The sequence below is a fragment of the Hyla sarda genome, chromosome 4, assembly GCF_029499605.1.
Source record: "Hyla sarda isolate aHylSar1 chromosome 4, aHylSar1.hap1, whole genome shotgun sequence".
Taxonomy (NCBI): Eukaryota; Metazoa; Chordata; class Amphibia; order Anura; family Hylidae; genus Hyla; species Hyla sarda.
In genome coordinates this window covers 15048974-15067909 of record NC_079192.1, presented here as the reverse complement: position 1 = coordinate 15067909, position 18936 = coordinate 15048974, and the positions used below count along the sequence as shown (strand labels likewise).

At 42.6% G+C, this 18936-nt stretch overlaps 1 protein-coding gene across 1 annotated transcript in view; it reads right to left on the bottom strand.

Moving 5' to 3' along the window:
- Nucleotides 1-4335, bottom strand: part of EFNB3 (ephrin B3) — a gene marked incomplete at its 3' end in the record, with an annotated part of 106490 nt that extends 102155 nt beyond the window's left edge. Inside the window, 1 exon segment of the mRNA XM_056570086.1 lies at nucleotides 3750-4335. Within this exon segment, the coding sequence (XP_056426061.1) occupies nucleotides 3750-3868 (119 nt within the window). The 5' untranslated portion in view covers nucleotides 3869-4335.
- Nucleotides 4336-18936: the final 14601 nt, after the last annotated feature.

Sequence of the window (18936 nt, the reverse complement as noted above, 5' to 3'; positions counted from 1 at the left end):
CTATTTCCCCAGTTCCCTTTCCTGTGCACTCTATTTCCAAAGTCCCCTTTCCTGTGCACTCTATTTCCCCAGTCCCCTTTCCTGTGCTCTCTATTTCCCTTAGTTCCCTTTCCTATGCACTCTATTTCCCCAGTTCCCTTTACTGTACACTCTATTTCCCCAGTCCCCTTTCCTGTGCACTCTATTTCCCCAGTTCCCTTTCCTTTGCACTCTATTTCCCTAGTTCCCTTTCCTGTGCACCTTATTTCCCAATTTCCCTTTCCTGTGCACTTTTTCCTCCAGTTCCCTTTTCTTCACTCTCTATTTCACCAGTTTCCTTTCCTGTGCACTCTATTTCCACAATTCCCTTTCCTGTGCACTCTATTTCCACAATTCCCTTTCCTGTGCACTCTACTTCTGCAGTTCCCCTGTCTGTGCACTGTATTTCCCCAGTTCTCTTTCCTGTGCACTCTATTTCTTTACGTTCTATATCCAGTGGACTCTATTTTCCCAGTTCTCTTTTCTGTGCACTCTATTTTCCCAGTTTTCCTGTTGTGCTCTCTATTTTCTTGTTTCTGCTGCCTGTGCACTCTATTTTTGCTATTCCATTTGGCTTTGATATACTTGCTGCCTTTTGTCTCTGTATCAGCTATGAGACTACACACGATATCCGCTCTGCTGTCACTTTCTCTGTCACTGTAGGTGTGGGGGGTCATAAGCCTCATCCCCCCTGTGTACCTGCCAGTCTACAGCCCTCGGCCATTGTCCCACATCTGCGTCTCCTTCCATCTCATGTCTCGTCCTTACATGTGGGGCCTGTTGTATCTGGGGGTCCCCGCGGAGCCCGTGTATATAAACACCATCTATATGACAGACACCATAATATTGTGTGATGTTAAATCATTTCATCTCAATTCCCTCTGTCTGTGCACTCTATTACAAATTTTTTATGTATGTGTACTCTATTCCTCCATTCCCTCTGTCTGTGCACTCTATTTCTTCCTTCCCTCTGTCTGTGCACTCTATTCCTCCATTCCCTCTGTCTGTGCACTCTATTTCTCACTTCCCTCTGTCTGTGCACTCTATTTCTCACTTCCCTCTGTCTGTGCACTCTATTCCTCCATTCCCTCTGTCTGTGCACTCTATGTCCTCTGTCTTTGCACTCTATTTCTCCCTTCCCTCTGTCTGTGCACTCTATTCCTCCATCTGTGCACTCTATTCCTCCATTCCCTCTGTCCGTGCACTCTATTTCTCCCGTCCCTCTGTCTGTGCACTGTATCCCTCCATTCCCTCTGTCTTTGCACTCTATTTCTCCATCTTATCTGTCTGTGCACTCTATTTCTCCCTTCCCTCTGTCTCTGCACTCTATTCCTCCATCTGTGCACTCTATTTCTCCCTTCCCTCTGTCTTTGCACTCTATTTCTCCATCCTATCTGTCTGTGCACTCTATTTCTCCCTTCCCTCTGTCTCTGCACTCTATTTCTCCCTTCCCTCTGTCTTTGCACTCTATTTCTCCATCTTATCTGTCTGTGCACTCTATTTCTCCCTTCCCTCTGTCTCTGCACTCTATTCCTCCATCTGTGCACTCTATTTCTCCCTTCCCTCTGTCTGTGCACTCTATTTCTCCCTTCCCTCTGTCTGTGCACTCTATCCCTCCATTCCCTCTGTCTTTGCACTCTATTTCTCCATCCTATCTGTCTGTGCACTCTATTCCTCCATTCCTCTGTTTGTGCACTCTATTTCTCCCTTCCCTCTGTCTTTGCACTCTATTTCTCCCTTCCCTCTGTCTGTGCACTCTATTCCTCCATCTGTGCACTCTATTCCTCCATTCCCTCTGTCTTTGCACTCTATTTCTCCCTTCCCTCTGTCTGTGCACTCTATCCCTCCATTCCCTCTGTCTTTGCACTCTATTTCTCCATCCTATCTGTCTGTGCACTCTATTTCTCCCTTCCCTCTGTCTCTGCACTCTATTCCCCCAGTTCTTCTATCGTTGTGCTCCATCTCCTCACATACTTGCTGCCTTCTACCTCTGTATTAGACTACACACGATATCCGCTTTGCTGTCACTTTCTCTGTCACTGTAGGTGTGGGGGGGTCATAAGCCTCGTCCCCCCTGTGTACCTGCCAGTCTACAGCCCTCGGCCATTGTCCCCCATCTGCGTCTCCTTCCATCTCATGTCTCGTCCTTACATGTGGGGCCTGTGGTATCTGGGGGTCCTCGCGGAGCCTGTGTATATAAACACCATCTATATGACAGACACCATGGTGACATGACGGGTGACATGGAGCCATTTCATCTCTTTCCTCTTACACACGGTGGATGGGTAGGACCCAGGTAAATGCCCACCTCGCCGCTCCAGCCCCGGCGTTCATGTAAACACAGATGTTTCCAATACCATAAGTATAACACGTAGTACCTCCATCTTACGTCCTGAGTGCACTTTCTATAAACACAGCCATCTGCAAATAAAAGTCCCCGATTCAGAAGCCCATCCTCTCCCCCGCACCAACCGATTGCTAGCTCTTTGTTCCACTCCACCATGGCTTGTGGCTCAGCATCAGTCTGGTGCGGGTAAAGGATGCTCTTCCTACTAAAGCACAGGATGAAAAGCCCGTACAGCCCGCAGGCTCGTAACTATTGGATTAGCCCTGGGGTCTTACGCTTATACTCCCAGTGAGTCATCCTGCGCTTGTCAGAGGCTAAATCCTGTGTATAAAAAAAACACAACAACACACAAAGCAAAGGTGAAGCCGAAAACGCTACACCAGCTCCCCTAATTGGGAAAACGGGGAAAACATGGGCAGGTTGGGGGGGAAAAAGCATAAAAACATTTTTAAAAAAAGCATAAAAAACATAAAAAAGCATAAAAAACATAAATTTTTTTAGCAAGAACTAATAACTACATATATCAATGCTCTTTAGAAGGCCGAGGGGGGTCAAGGGGAGCCTAAAAGCTAAGACTAAGAACCAAAGGGACCCCAAGATGGGTCCATAATACCAATCCATACGTGCGGACATTTATTGTCTTTTTCTGACTTTTTTTTTGTTTGTTTGACCAAAGATGCACAAAATTTGAACAAAAAAAAAAAACAAACAAAAATGTGTCGAATGAATGAGACAACAGCGTTTTCTTCTTCTACCTAAAACTTGGGTGCGTCTTATCGTACACGGGCGGCACGGCACGCAGGTCTATTACGTGTGTGGGGGGGGGGGGAGCACCTATACAGATACGTCACACATAAATATTAAAGCAGCGTTTACCTTCCTCCGAAAAAAAAAGAAAAAAGAACAGTAATATTGGTCACGGAAGACCATAGATTCTATAACGTGAGGGGACGTAAAAAATAAAAACAAATCAATAAATAAAATTGGGTTACAAAAATTTTCTCCCAAAATTTTGGCTACTTTTTAACTGACCAAAAAAAAAATTCAAAAATTAAATAAAAATCTGTAGAAAATTTAAAAACATTTTTCTCAAAAATGTTGGCTACTTTTTAAAAAAAAATTTGGGGAGATTGATAGAAAATAGAATAATTTTATTTTTCAAAAATGTTCTCTGTCGTTGTGTCGTCAGCTGTGCACAACGAGACGCAACTCCATGGAGTGCAGATCAAGTACCGGAATATTGAACGGGGGGTTCACACCCCCAACAACATTCTACACCTGGAACTTTTTGAAACCCCCAACAAAATCCCGAAATGACAGAACCTCAGGTTGTGCGAGCCCCAGAGAATCAGGTTTAGGGGCCCCCCGAATTCCCACTACTAACCTTTTGTTGGAGCTGTTCCAGTAGATGGGGTCCAGGCTCAAGGCTGAAATAATCCAAAAATTCCAGAGGGTGATCAGCATCCTTATGTACAAAGCGGAGAGGAACTCTCGTAAAAACATGGTTAGGGAGAGAGAGAGAGGGGGGTCCTCTTTGTTCACCCTGAAATCCTGGGATTTTGGTTAAAATGCAAGCAGTGGTTGTGGGGATGGAGGGGAGGGGGATGCTGGAGGCAGCAGGGGAAGAGTCCCGGCTTCTTTGTTGGGTCTACTGGGGAGGGAGTTGGGGGTGGGGGGGGGATAGGTTTTAAGGATATGGGATAAAGTTTAGGATAGAAAGTTTTGCCATATTGGCAGGAGGATGGCGGAGTAGGGTTTAGGGTGTTTGGCCCATTTGGAGAGGATGAGGGTCATGTTGAGCGGTGTCGGTGGGGGAGGGGAGAAGGCATGGATGATGGGAGAGAGGGGTTTTGTCTTTTGGGCTCTGTGTATCCCCCCTCTGCGTTATGTGTGTGGATGAGCGAGAGAGTCGTAAGGGTCTTTCTGCAGGGAAGGAGCAGGCTGCTGGAATAAATCCCTAGCACAGAAGAATGGGAAGGTGGAGAGAAGGGGAGGAGAGGCTGATGAATGCGAGGAGGGGAGAAGGGGAGGAATGGTGGAGGGCTGCCGAAGGGAGGGAGGGGGAGGGAGGAGGCATGGAAGCAGCCACACTCATTTCTAGGCTTACTTTGCATCCAGACACACACACTGTACACACACCCACATGTAGGAGCAGAGCCACCAGAGGCTGCAGTGCAGGTGAAGGACCACCGGACCACCGCATCGGGCATAACCGGGCACCGGTGCGGCGGAACACTGGGGCGCTAGTGTCACCCTCCCCCCCCCCACACACACAGGCTTGATGGACTGATACAGGACACCCACTCCAGTATCTACTCAATTTTTCAAGTCCTTTTCTGCAAAATTAAAAAGGGAATAATTATAATTAAAAGGGGAACCCGTCCTCTGGCTGCGGAACTACAAGTCTCAGCAAACCCACTGCCACCCGAAGGGTAAATGAGGCACAAAGGGTGGTAGATTGACACAGTGTTTAACAACTCTCCTAGAATACAGTACTAGTAGCAAAAAGTGTATACTAATGTCGGCCATGCAGGGTGCCTCCAGCTGTTGCAAAACTACAACTCCCAGCATGCCCGGACAGCCAACGGCTGTCCGGGCATGCTGGGAGTTGTAGTTTTGCAACAGCTGGAGGCACCCTGCATGGCCGACACCGGTGTACACAAAAAGATAACACTAGAGTTTAACAATGTTACGGAGGTTCTCTTTAAATTTCTTGTTCTTGTAATCTAAAAGGACATCTCTGCTTTGGGTGAAGGCTGTATGGGCATGCTGGGAGTGGTAGTTTTGCAACAGCTGGAGACACCCTGCATGGCCGACACCGGTGTACACAAAAAGATAACACTAGAGTTTAACAATGTTACGGAGGTTCTCTTTAAATTTCTTGTTCTTGTAATCTTAAAGGACATCTCTGCTTTGGGTGAAGGCTGTCCTGGCATGCTGGGAGTTGTAGTTTTGCAACAGCTGGAGGCACACTGGTTGGAAAACACTGGTGTATATGAAAAGAAATCACTCTGCTTCACCAGAGTTTAACACTGTTACGGAGTTCCTATTTAGATTTCTTTTTCTTGTAATCTTAAAGGACATCTCCGCTTTGGCTAAAGGCTGTATGGGCATGCTGGGAGTTGTAATTTTGCAACAGCTGGAGGCACCCTGGTGGGCAAATACTGGTGTATACAAAAAGATACTTCACCAGCGTTTAACAATGTTACGGAGTTCCGTTTTTTAAATTTCTTATTCTTCTAATCCTAAAGGAGATCTCCTCTTTGGCTAAAGGCTGTACAGGCAAGCTGGGAGTTTTAGTTTTGCAACAGCTGGAGGCACCCTGGTTGGCAAATACTGATGTATACTAAAAGGTAATACTTCACCAGCGTTTAACAATGTCATGGAGTTCCTCTTTAAATTTCTGTTACTTGTCATTTTAAAGGAGATCTCAGCTTTGTACAATCCCTACTTGAAGGATCCATTAAGGATCAACTGGGACCCCTTAGCAATTGGCTGGAGAAACCTGGCAGTAAGTGTTCAGTTTCCCCACAGCGCCACCGCAGGGGATATGAAGCATTACACACAGGGCTCACTCAAATCAATGGACGGGACAGGTCCTCCAGAGAGAGAGAGACGCTCTTTGCAATTCATTTCCAATATGGACTAGAGATGAGGACCCCCCCTCTTTTTACACAGAATCGGGATACAGTGGTCCCTCAAGTTACAATATTAATTGGTTCCAGGACAACCATTGTATGTTGAAACCATTGTATGTTGAGACCAGAACTCTATGGAAACCTGGTAATTGGTTCTGAAGCCCCCAAAATGTCATCCAAAAATAGGAAAAAGTGAGGATTAAAGAAAATTAAATAGATAACTAATATAGATAAAGCAAATCCTTACACATAAGAGTAATAGAGATCTGCTGGGAGCTGTAATCACGGTCTATTTCAGTGTTTCCCAACCAGGGTGCCTCCAGCTGTTTCAAAACTACAACTCCCAGCGTGCCCGGACAGCCTTCGGCTGTCCGGGCACGCTGGGAGTTATAGTTTTGCAACAGCTGGAGGCACCCTCTCTGGGAAAGAAGCTTCTTCAGGGTCCTGTACAGAACACGCAATGTCCTAAAAAAAAGTAAAATGGAGCCGCCCTCACCTGATGCACAGGTAAAGAGTACAGAACATGTAATACCTCCCTGTACTGTAGGAGGCGCTACCAGACACCAGTCAGTGCATGCACTTCAGTAATACAGGTAAAGAGTAGTACAGAACATGTAATACCTCCCTGTACTGTAGGGGGCGCTACCAGACACCAGTCAGTGCATGCACTTCAGTAATACAGGTAAAGAGTACAGAACATGTAATACCTCCCTGTACTGTAGGGGGTGCTACCAGACACCAGTCAGTGCATACACTTCAGTAATACAGGTAAAGAGTACAGAACATGTAATACCTTCCTGTACTGTAGGGGGCGCTACCAGACACCAGTCAGTGCATGCACTTCAGTAATACAGGTAAAGAGTACAGAACATGTAATACCTCCCTGTACTGTAGGGGGCACTACCAGACACCAGTCAGTGCATGCACTTCAGTAATACAGGTAAAGAGTACAGAACATGTAATACCTCCCTGTACTGTAGGGGGCGCTACCAGTCACCAGTCAATGCATACACTTCAGTAATACAGGTAAAGAGTACAGAACATGTAATACCTCCCTGTACTGTAGGAGGCGCTACCAGACACCAGTCAGTGCATGCACTTCAGTAATACAGGTAAAGAGTAGTACAGAACATGTAATACCTCCCTGTACTGTAGGGGGCGCTACCAGACACCAGTCAGTGCATACACTTCAGTAATACAGGTAAAGAGTACAGAACATGTAATACCTCCCTGTACTGTAGGAGGCGCTACCAGACACCAGTCAGTGCATGCACTTCAGTAATACAGGTAAAGAGTAGTACAGAACATGTAATACCTCCCTGTACTGTAGGGGGCGCTACCAGACACCAGTCGGTGCATGCACTTCAGTAATACAGGTAAAGAGTAGTACAGAACATGTAATACCTCCCTGTACTGTAGGGGGCGCTACCAGACACCAGTCAGTGCATGCACTTCAGTAATACAGGTAAAGAGTAGTACAGAACATGTAATACCTCCCTGTACTGTAGGGGGCGCTACCAGACACCAGTCAGTGCATGCACTTCAGTAATACAGGTAAAGAGTACAGAACATGTAATACCTCCCTGTACTGTAGGGGGTGCTACCAGACACCAGTCAGTGCATACACTTCAGTAATACAGGTAAAGAGTACAGAACATGTAATACCTTCCTGTACTGTAGGGGGCGCTACCAGACACCAGTCAGTGCATGCACTTCAGTAATACAGGTAAAGAGTACAGAACATGTAATACCTCCCTGTACTGTAGGGGGCACTACCAGACACCAGTCAGTGCATGCACTTCAGTAATACAGGTAAAGAGTACAGAACATGTAATACCTCCCTGTACTGTAGGGGGCGCTACCAGTCACCAGTCAATGCATACACTTCAGTAATACAGGTAAAGAGTACAGAACATGTAATACCTCCCTGTACTGTAGGGGGCGCTACCAGTCACCAGTCAGTGCATACACTTCAGTAATTCAGGTAAAGAGTACAGAGCATGTAATACCTCCCTGTACTGTAGGGGGCACTACCAGACACCAGTCAGTGCATACACTTCAGTAATACAGGTAAAGAGTACAGAACATGTAATACCTTCCTGTACTGTAGGGGGCGCTACCAGACACCAGTCAGTGCATGCACTTCAGTAATACAGGTAAAGAGTACAGAACATGTAATACCTCCCTGTACTGTAGGGGGCGCTACCAGTCACCAGTCAATGCATACACTTCAGTAATACAGGTAAAGAGTACAGAACATGTAATACCTCCCTGTACTGTAGGGGGCGCTACCAGTCACCAGTCAGTGCATGCACTTCAGTAATTCAGGTAAAGAGTACAGAGCATGTAATACCTCCCTGTACTGTAGGGGGCGCTACAAGACACCAGTCAGTGCATACACTTCAGTAATACAGGGGTTTTACCAGTGAAATATCCATTATGATTGGTCGGTTCTTCCAGCCATTGACACGTTTCGCAGATTACATTATATGTTGAGTCTGGTTTCAAGTTACAATGGTCCAGAAAAGACCATTTTATGTTGAAACTATTGTAAGTTGAGGGATCACTGTACTCTGGAGGACTCCACTTGAGTTGCACCCATGCAATAGATACTTTTCTCAATATTGATGTAGAATTAGGCCACTGTGTCATACAGGAATGTGAAAAGTTGGGTAGCAAAACCAAGGGTGCTTGTCACCCAGTTTTCCCGGAATTAGATATAAGGATATAAATGTCCTCTTAAAGGGGTACTCCCATGAAAAACTTTTTTTTTTTTTTTTTTATCAACTGGTGCCAGAAAGTTTAACAGATTTGTAAATCACTTCTATTAAAAAATCTTGATCCTTCCAGTACTTTTTAGGGGCTGTATACTACAGAGGACTTGACAAAAATGGCAAAAAAAAGCAGGGGCCTCCAGCTGCTCCAAAATCAGGAAGGTAGACAGTTAAAACTTCACATTTATGTGATTAAATGTGAAGGTTTAACTGTCTACCTGATTTTGGAGCAGCTGGAGGCCCCGGCTTTTTTTTGCCATTTTTGTCAAGTCGATTTCCGGGACCCGGTCCGCTGTTTGCCTGCCCTGCTCTCCAGACCATTACAGAGCTCCAGTCTTCTACATCTTACAGTGGTGAGCTGAAATATTTTTCTTTTTGTTGTTCTATACTACAGAGGAAATGCTTTTCTTTTTGGATTTCTCTTCTGTCACAACCACAGTGCTCTCTGCTGACACCTGCTGTTTATTTTAGGAACTGTCCAGAGCGGCATATGTTTGATATGGGGATTTTCTCCTGCTCTGGACAGTTCCTAAAATGGACAGCAGAGGTCAGCAGAGAGCACTGTGGTTGTGACAGAAGAGAAATCCAAAAAGAAAAGCATTTCCTCTGTAGTATACAGCCCCTAAAAAGTACCAGAAGGATTAAGATTGTTTAATAAAAGTAATTTACAAATCTGTTTAACTTTCTGGCACAGTTGATAAAAAAAAAAAAAAAAGTTTTGGGGGGTTGCAGATTTTTGCAATGGGGTTTTATGTCCTCCTACATCTTGTACACCCACCAAAATGATTAGGTCACTTCTCTTTACTTATTAGGGGTACAGATTATCAGGGTAAGGAGCTGTGATGGCGGCCATATTGGTTCTTACCCAGCTTTCCTGGAATCACGTATATTTAGGCTTAGTATACGGAACAGTAAAAAAGATGAAAGTGCCCACTAAGGAGTCCAACTAATGGAGGGGTGCAGACTTTTGCATTGGGGTTTTGCGTGCTCCTGTGTCTTGTAGACTTTGGCGGCCATATTGGTTCTTACCCAGCTTTCCTGGAATCACCAGTTGATTTAAAAAAAAAGTTTTGGGGGGTTGCAGATTTTTGCAATGGGGTTTTGTGTCCTCCTACATCTTGTACACCCGCCAAAACGATTAGGTCACTTCTCTTTACTTATTAGGGGTACAGATTATCAGGGTAAGGAGCTGTGATGGCGGCCATATTAGTTCTTACCCAGCTTTCCTGGAATCACGTATATTTAGGTTTAGTATATGGAACAGTAAAAAAGATGAAAGCGCCCACTAAGGAGTCCAACTAATGGAGGGGTGCAGACTTTTGCATTGGGATTTTGCGTGCTCCTATGTCTTGTAGACCTTGGCGGCCATATTGGTTCTTACCCAGCTTTCCTGGAATCACCAGTTGATTTAAAAATTTTTTTTGGGGGGGTTGCAGATTTTTGCAATGGGGTTTTGTGTCCTCCTACATCTTGTACACCCGCCAAAACGATTAGGTCATCTCTTTACTTATTAGGGGTACAGATTATCAGGGTAAGGAGCTGTGATGGCGGCCATATTGGTTCTTACCCAGCTTTCCTGGAATCACGTATATTTAGGTTTAGTATATGGAACAGTAAAAAAGATGAAAGCGCCCACTAAGGAGTCCAACTAATGGAGGGGTGCAGACTTTTGCATTGGGATTTTGCGTGCTCCTATGTCTTGTAGACCTTGGCGGCCATATTGGTTCTTACCCAGCTTTCCTGGAATCACCAGTTGATTTAAAAAATTTTTTTGGGGGGGTTGCAGATTTTTGCAATGGGGTTTTGTGTCCTCCTACATCTTGTACACCCGCCAAAACGATTAGGTCATCTCTTTACTTATTAGGGGTACAGATTATCAGGGTAAGGAGCTGTGATGGCGGCCATATTGGTTCTTACCCAGCTTTCCTGGAATCACGCATATTTAGGTTTAGTATACGGAACAGTAAAAAAGATGAAAGCGCCCACTAAGGAGTCCAACTAATGGAGGGGTGCAGACTTTTGCATTGGGGTTTTGCATGCTCCTATGTCTTGTAGACCTTGGCGGCCATATTGGTTCTTACCCTGCTTTCCTGGAATCACCAGTTGATTTAAAAAAAAGTTTTGGGGGGGTTGCAGATTTTTGCAATGGGGTTTTGTGTCCTCCTACATCTTGTACACCCGCCAAAACGATTAGGTCATCTCTTTACTTATTAGGGGTACAGATTATCAGGGTAAGGAGCTGTGATGGCGGCCATATTGGTTCTTACCCAGCTTTCCTGGAATCACGCATATTTAGGTTTAGTATACGGAACAGTAAAAAAGATGAAAGCGCCCACTAAGGAGTCCAACTAATGGAGGGGTGCAGACTTTTGCATTGGGGTTTTGCATGCTCCTATGTCTTATAGACCTTGGCGGCCATATTGGTTCTTACCCAGCTTTCCTGGAATCACCAGTTGATTTTAAAAAAAAGTTTTGGGGGGGTTGCAGATTTTTGCAATGGGGTTTTGTGTCCTCCTACATCTTGTACACCCGCCAAAACGATTAGGTCACTTCTCTTTACTTATTAGGGGTACAGATTATCAGGGTAAGGAGCTGTGATGGCGGCCATATTGGTTCTTACCCAGCTTTCCTGGAATCACGCATATTTGGGTTTAGTATACGGAACAGTAAAAAAGATGAAAGCGCCCACTAAGGAGTCCAACTAATGGAGGGGTGCAGACTTTTGCATTGGGGTTTTGCGTCCTCCTATGTCTTATAGACGTTGGCCAGAAGATTAAGTCACCTATCTTTACTTATTAGAGGTCAAAGTCTGACCATCAGGGTCAGGAGCAGTCATGACGGCCATATTGGTTCTCACCCAGCTTTCCTTGATTCGCATATACTTAGGTTTAGTATACGGAAATGTAAAAAGATGAAAATGTCCTCTAAGGAGTCCAACTAATGGAGGGGTGCAGACTTTAGCAATGGGGTTTTGCGTCCTCCTACATCTTGTCGACTCCCTTTAATTATTATAGAAATACCGTATTTTTCGCCATATAAGACGCACCTAATTTTATGGGATAAAAATCGAGAAAATAAAGATTCTCAACCGAATACAATGTAAAGTATAGGACAGTGATCTTCAACCTGCGGACCTTCAGATGTTGCAAAACTACAACTCCCAGCATGCCCGGACAGCCAACGGCTGTCCGGGCATGCTGGGAGTTGTAGTTTTGCAACATCTGGAGGTCCGCAGGTTGAAGACCACTGGTATAGGAGGTAATACTCACGTGTCCCCGCCGCTCCGGACCCGTCACCGCTCGTCACCGCTGCCCTGGATGTCGCCCTCCATCTTGTCGCCGCCATCACGTCGCTACGCACGCCGCTCCTATTGGATGACGGGACGACGTGATGACGACGAAGGAGAGCGCCGGCCATGCAGGGGATCCCGGCACGGAGCAGACACCGAGGAGTCAGGTAAGGTCCCTCCCGGTGTCCTGTAAGCTGTTCGGGACGCCGCGATTTCACCGCGGCGGTCCCGAACAGCCCGACTGAGCAGCCGGGTTAGTGTCACTTTCCCTTCAGACGCGGCGGTCAGCTTTGATCGCCGCGTCTGAAGGGTTAATACAGGGCATCACCGCGATCGGTGATGTCCTGTATTAGCCGCGGGTCCCGGCCATTTATGGCCGCAGGGACCGCCGCGATAGGACAGGTATTTGCCGTATGAGACGCACCAACTCCCCCCCCCCCCCCCCCCCCAGTTTTGGCGTCTTATACGGGGAAAAATACGGTATGTACGATACTCAGTTTCAAGAGCTGTGGTGGCGGCCATATTGGTTCTCACCCAGCTTTCCTGTAATCACTCATATTTAGGTTTAGTATACGGAAACGTAATGTCCTCTACGGGGTGTGCAGACAATTGCAATGGGGTTCTGCATCCTACAACGTCCTGCACTCCCTTCTATAGGATTAGGTCACCATCAGGGTCCGTACACTTGTCTTGGGTGTAAGAACCAAGTCCAGGTTCTTGGCCGCCATCTTTCTCACTTTCCCCGCAAAACACGGCCTGGAAATTCAAGACATGGGGGAGATTTATCAAAACCCGTCCAGAGGAAAAGTTGCCCAGTTGCCCATAGCAACCAATCAGATCACTCCTTTCATTTTTAACAAGGCCTCTGCAAAATGAAAGAAGCCATCTGATTGGTTGCTATGGGCAACTGAGCAACTTTCCCTTTTGCACTGGTTTTGATGAATCTCCCCCCTGGTCCATATTTGAGTCCCTATTTAACAGCGATTTTCCCATTTAAAGGGGTACTCCGGTGGAATTATTTTTTTTCTTTAAATCAACTGGCTCCAGAAAGTTAAACAGATTTGTAAATGACTTCTATTAAAAAAATCTTAATCCTTCCAGTATTTATTAGCTGCTGAATACTACATAGGAAATTTTCTTTTTTGAACACAGAGCTCTCTGCTGACATCACGAGCACAGTGCTCTCTGCTGACATCTCTGTCCATTTTAGGAACTGTCCAGAGCAGCATATGTTTCCTATGTGGATTTTCTCCTACTCTGGACAGTTCCTAAAATGGACAGAGGTGTCAGCAGAGAGCACTGTGGTCATGATGTCAGCAGACAGCTCTGCGTTCCAAAAAGAAAATAATTTCCTCTGTAGTATTCTGCAGCTAATAAGTACTGGAAGGATTAAGATTTTTTTTTAATAGAAGTAATTTACAAATCTGTTTAACTTTCTGGCATCAGTTGATTAAAAAAATATAAAAAGTTTTCCACCGGAGTACCCCTTTAAGACCACAGGTAGAAACCGCCCCCTCAGACCCCTCCCTCCCCAGCATGCTTCTTAAAGGAACCCTCCTCCATTATTCAGGAGGTCACGCTAATTCGATCAGCATACACAAGCTCACAGAGACTCTATTAAGGAGAAGAATTTGTTGAGTCCTTTCTGGCTGAGGAACTACAAGTCTCAGCAGGCCTAAAAAGGCAAAAAAAAGTGGTTGATTTACACAATGTTTAAAGACTACCCTATAATACAGTAATAGTGCCTAAAAGTGTACACCAGCCTTTCCCAACCAGGGTGCCTCCGGCTATTGCAAAACTACAACTTCCAGCATGCCTGGACAGCCTTCGGCTGTCCAGGCATGCTGGGAGTTGTAGTTTTGCAAAAGTTGGAGGCACCCACTAGTGTATACGAAACTGGTGCCAGAAAGTTAAACAGAATTGTAAATGACTTCTATTAGAAAATCTTAATCCTTCCAGTACTTATTAGCTGCTGAATACTACAGAGGAAATTATTTTCTTTTTGGAACACAGAGCTCTCTGCTGACATTATGATCACAGTGCTCTCTGCTGACACCTCTGTCCATTTTAAGAACTGTCCAGAGTAGGAGAAAATCCCCATAGCAAACATATGCTGCTCTGGACAGTTCAGGCTGAGTCCTTAAGGGGTTAAAGGGGTTCCCCGGTGGGAAACTTTTTATTTTTAAATCAACTGGTGCCAGAAAGTTAAACAGATTTGTAAATTACTTCTATTAAAAAATCTTAATCCTTCCAGTACTTATTAGCTGCTGAAAACTACAGAGGAAATTCTTTTCTTTTTGGAACACAGAGCTCTCTGCTGACATGACAACCACAGTGCTCTCTGCTGACATCTCTGTCCATTTTAGGAACTGTCCAGAGCAGCATATGTTTGCTATGGGGATTCTCTCCTACTCTGGACAGTTCCTAAAATGGACAGAGATGTCAGCAGAGAGCACTGTGGTCATGATGTCAGCAGAGAGCTCTGTGTTCCAAAAAGAAAAGAATTTCCTCTGTAGTTTTCAGCAGCTAATAAGTACTGGAAGGATTAAGATTTTTTAATAGAAGTAATTTACAAATCTGTTTAACTTTCTGGCACTAGTTGATTTAAAAATAAAAAGTTTCCCACCGGGGAACCCCTTTAACCCCTTAAGGACTTAGCCCATTTTGGCCTTAAGGACGCAGACAATTTTATTTTTACGTTTTCGTTTTTTCCTCCTCCCCTTCAAAAAATCATAATTCTTTTATATTTTCATCCACAGACTAGTATGAGGGCTTGTTTTTTGCGCGACCAGTTGTCCGTTGTAATGACATCACTCACTTTACCATAAAATGTATGGCGCAACCAAAACAATACTATTTGTGTGGGGAAATTAAAAAGAAAACCCCAATTTTGCAGATTTTGGAAGGTTTCTTCTTCACGCCGTACAATTTACGGTAAAAAGGACGTGTGTTCTTTATTCTTTCGGTCAATACGATTAAAATGATACCCATTATTATATACTTTTCTATTACTGTTGCGCTTAAAAAAAATCGCAAACTGTTTAACCAAATTAGTACTTTTAAAATCCCCCTATTTTGAAGACCTATAACTTTTTCATTTTTCCGTATAAGCGACGGTATGAGGGCTCATTGTTTGCGCCATGATCTGTACGTATTGATACCATATTTGCTTATATAAAATTTTTAGTATAATTTTTATGATTTTTTTTTAGAATAAAATGTTATTAAAAAGCAGCTATTTTGAACTTTCACACCGTTCACCTTACGGTATCATTAACATTTTATTTTAATAGTTGGGATATTTACGCACGCGGCGATACCAAATATGTATATGAAATATATTTTTAACACTTTTTGGGGGTGAAATAGGGAAAATGGGACAATTTACGATTTTATTGGGGGAGGGGATTTTCACATTTTTTTTAAACTTTTTTTTATTACTTTTTTACTTTTATTTTTACACTTTAATAATCCCCATAGGGGACTATTCATAGCAATCATTCGATTGCTAATACTGTTCAGTGCTATGTATAGGACAAAGCACTGATCAGTATTATCCGTCATCTTCTGCTCTGGTCTGCTCTATTAAAAAATGAAAGGCGCAATCTGGTTGCTATGGGCAACTGCATTCCTTTAAACAGGTTTTAATAAATCTCCCCCATATAGTGTCTCTTTGCTGGGACCCCTCAGCGATCGGCTGGAGAAAGCTGGCGGTAAGTGTTCAGTTTCCCCACAGCGCCACCACAGGGGAGATGAAGCATTACACGACGCTCACTCAAATCTATAGACAGGACAGGTCCTCCAGAAAGAGAGGCACTTGTAACCAATTTCTAATATGGTCTATTATACATTAAGGACCTTATATGGTTTATTATGGTCTATTATACGATAAGGACCTTAAAGAGAGGACGCCCCCCCCCCTATTAACACTTGAGTCCCCCCCCCATATAAATGTACCCAAGTGCATCTCTCATGCTCTGCTCGGCCTCTATTGTTCACCCGAAAATCACCCAAAAAACAATACGTGGACGCAGCAATGCCAAGCGGAGGAACCAGACGTTTGGCAGCTGGTGAAGGGCTGAGCAATTAGCATAATATAATGTGGAAAACGTGTTCTGTACCAGATGGAGCACGATGGTATTAGAGATGGCACGTCAGCAGATATGTGATATGGGCATCACTGGCATTAATGACAATGTGACGTAAGCATCGTCTACTACTGACCATGCTGGTATATACTGTATATATTATATATATGTGTACAGCTGGTATAAGTTATATATCTCCTGTATATAGTGATATGGACCATGCTGGTATAACCTGGGTATATACTGTATATAATTATATATGCACAGCTGGTATAAGTTATATATCTCCTGTATATAGTGATATGGACCATGCTGGTATAACCTGGGTATATACTGTATATAATTATATATGTACAGCTGGTATAAGTTATATATCTCCTGTATATAGTGATATGGACCATGCTGGTATAACCTGGTATATACTGTATATAATTATATATGTACAGCTGGTATAAGTTATATATCTCCTGTATATAGTGATATGGACCATGCTGGTATAACCTTGGTATATACTGTATATAATATATATGTACAGCTGGTATAAGTTATATATCTCCTGTATATAGTGATATGGACCATGCTGGTATAACCTGGGTATATACTGTATATAATATATATGTACAGCTGGTATAAGTTATATATCTCCTGTATATAGTGATATGGACCATGCTGGTATAACCTGGTATATACTGTATATAATTATATATGTACAGCTGGTATAAGTTATATATCTCCTGTATATAGTGATATGGACCATGCTGGTATAACCTGGTATATAGTGTATATAATTATATATGTACAGCTGGTATAAGTTATATATCTCCTGTATATAGTGATATGGACCATGCTGGTATAACCTGGGTATATACTGTATATAATTATATATGTACAGCTGGTATAAGTTATATATCTCCTGTATATAGTGATATGGACCATGCTGGTATAACCTGGTATATACTGTATATAATATATATGTACAGCTGGTATAAGTTATATATCTCCTGTATATAGTGATATGGACCATGCTGGTATAACCTGGTATATACTGTATATAATTATATATGTACAGCTGGTATAAGTTATATATCTCCTGTATATAGTGATATGGACCATGCTGGTATAACCTGGTATATACTGTATGTAATATATATGTACAGCTGGTATAAGTTATATATCTCCTGTATATATAGTGATATGGACCATGCTGGTATAACCTGGTATATACTGTATATAATTATATATGTACAGCTGGTATAAGTTATATATCTCCTGTATATAGTGATATGGATCATGCTGGTATAATCTGGTATATACTGTATATAATATATATGTACAGCTGGTATAAGTTATATATCTCCTGTATATAGTGATATGGACCATGCTGGTATAACCTGGGTATATACTGTATATAATGATATATGTACAGCTGGTATAAGTTATATATGTCCTGTATATAGTGATATGGACCATGCTGATATAACCTGGGTATATACTGTATATAATATATATGTACAGCTGGTATAACTTATATATCTCCTATATATAGTGATATGGACCATGCTGGTATAACCTGGGTATATACTGTATATAATTATATATGTACAGCTGGTATAAGTTATATATCTCCTGTATATAGTGATATGGACCATGCTGGTATAACCTGGTATATACTGTATATAATATATATGTACAGCTGGTATAAGTCATATATCTCCTGTATATAGTGATATGGATCATGCTGGTATAACCTGGGTATATACTGTATATAATATATATGTACAGCTGGTATAAGTTATATATCTCCTGTATATAGTGATATGGACCATGCTGGTATAACCTGGGTATATACTGTATATAATATATATGTACAGCTGGTATAAGTCATATATCTCCTGTATATAGTGATATGGACCATGCTGGTATAACCTGGGTATATAATATATATGTAGAGCTGGTATAAGTTCTGTATCTCCTGTATATAGTGATATGGACCATGCTGGTATAACCTGGGTATATACTGTATATAATATATATGTACAGCTGGTATAAGTTCTGTATCTCCTGTATATAGTGATATGGACCATGCTGGTATAACCGGGTATATACTGTATATAAGTATATATGTACAGCTGGTATAAGTTATATATCTCCTGTATATAGTGATATGGACCATGCTGGTATAACATGGTATATACTGTATATAATATATATGTACAGCTGGTATAAGTTATATATCTCCTGTATATAGTGATATGGACCATGCTGGTATAACCTGGTATATACTGTATATAATTATATATGTACAGCTGGTATAAGTTATATATCTCCTGTATATAGTGATATGGACCATGCTGGTATAACCTGGGTATATACTGTATATAATTATATATGTACAGCTGGTATAAGTTATATATCTCCTGTATATAGTGATATGGACCATGCGGGTATAACCTGGTATATACTGTATATAATATATATGTACAGCTGGTATAAGTTATATATATACTGTATATAGTGATATGGACCATGCTGGTATAACCTGGGTATATACTGTATATAATTATATATGTACAGCTGGTATAAGTTATATATCTCCTGTATATAGTGATATGGACCATGCTGGTATAACCTGGTATATACTGTATATAATATATATGTACAGCTGGTACAAGTTATATATCTCCTGTATATAGTGATATGGACCATGCTGGTATAACCTGGTATATACTGTATATAATTATATATGTACAGCTGGTATAAGTTATATATCTCCTGTATATAG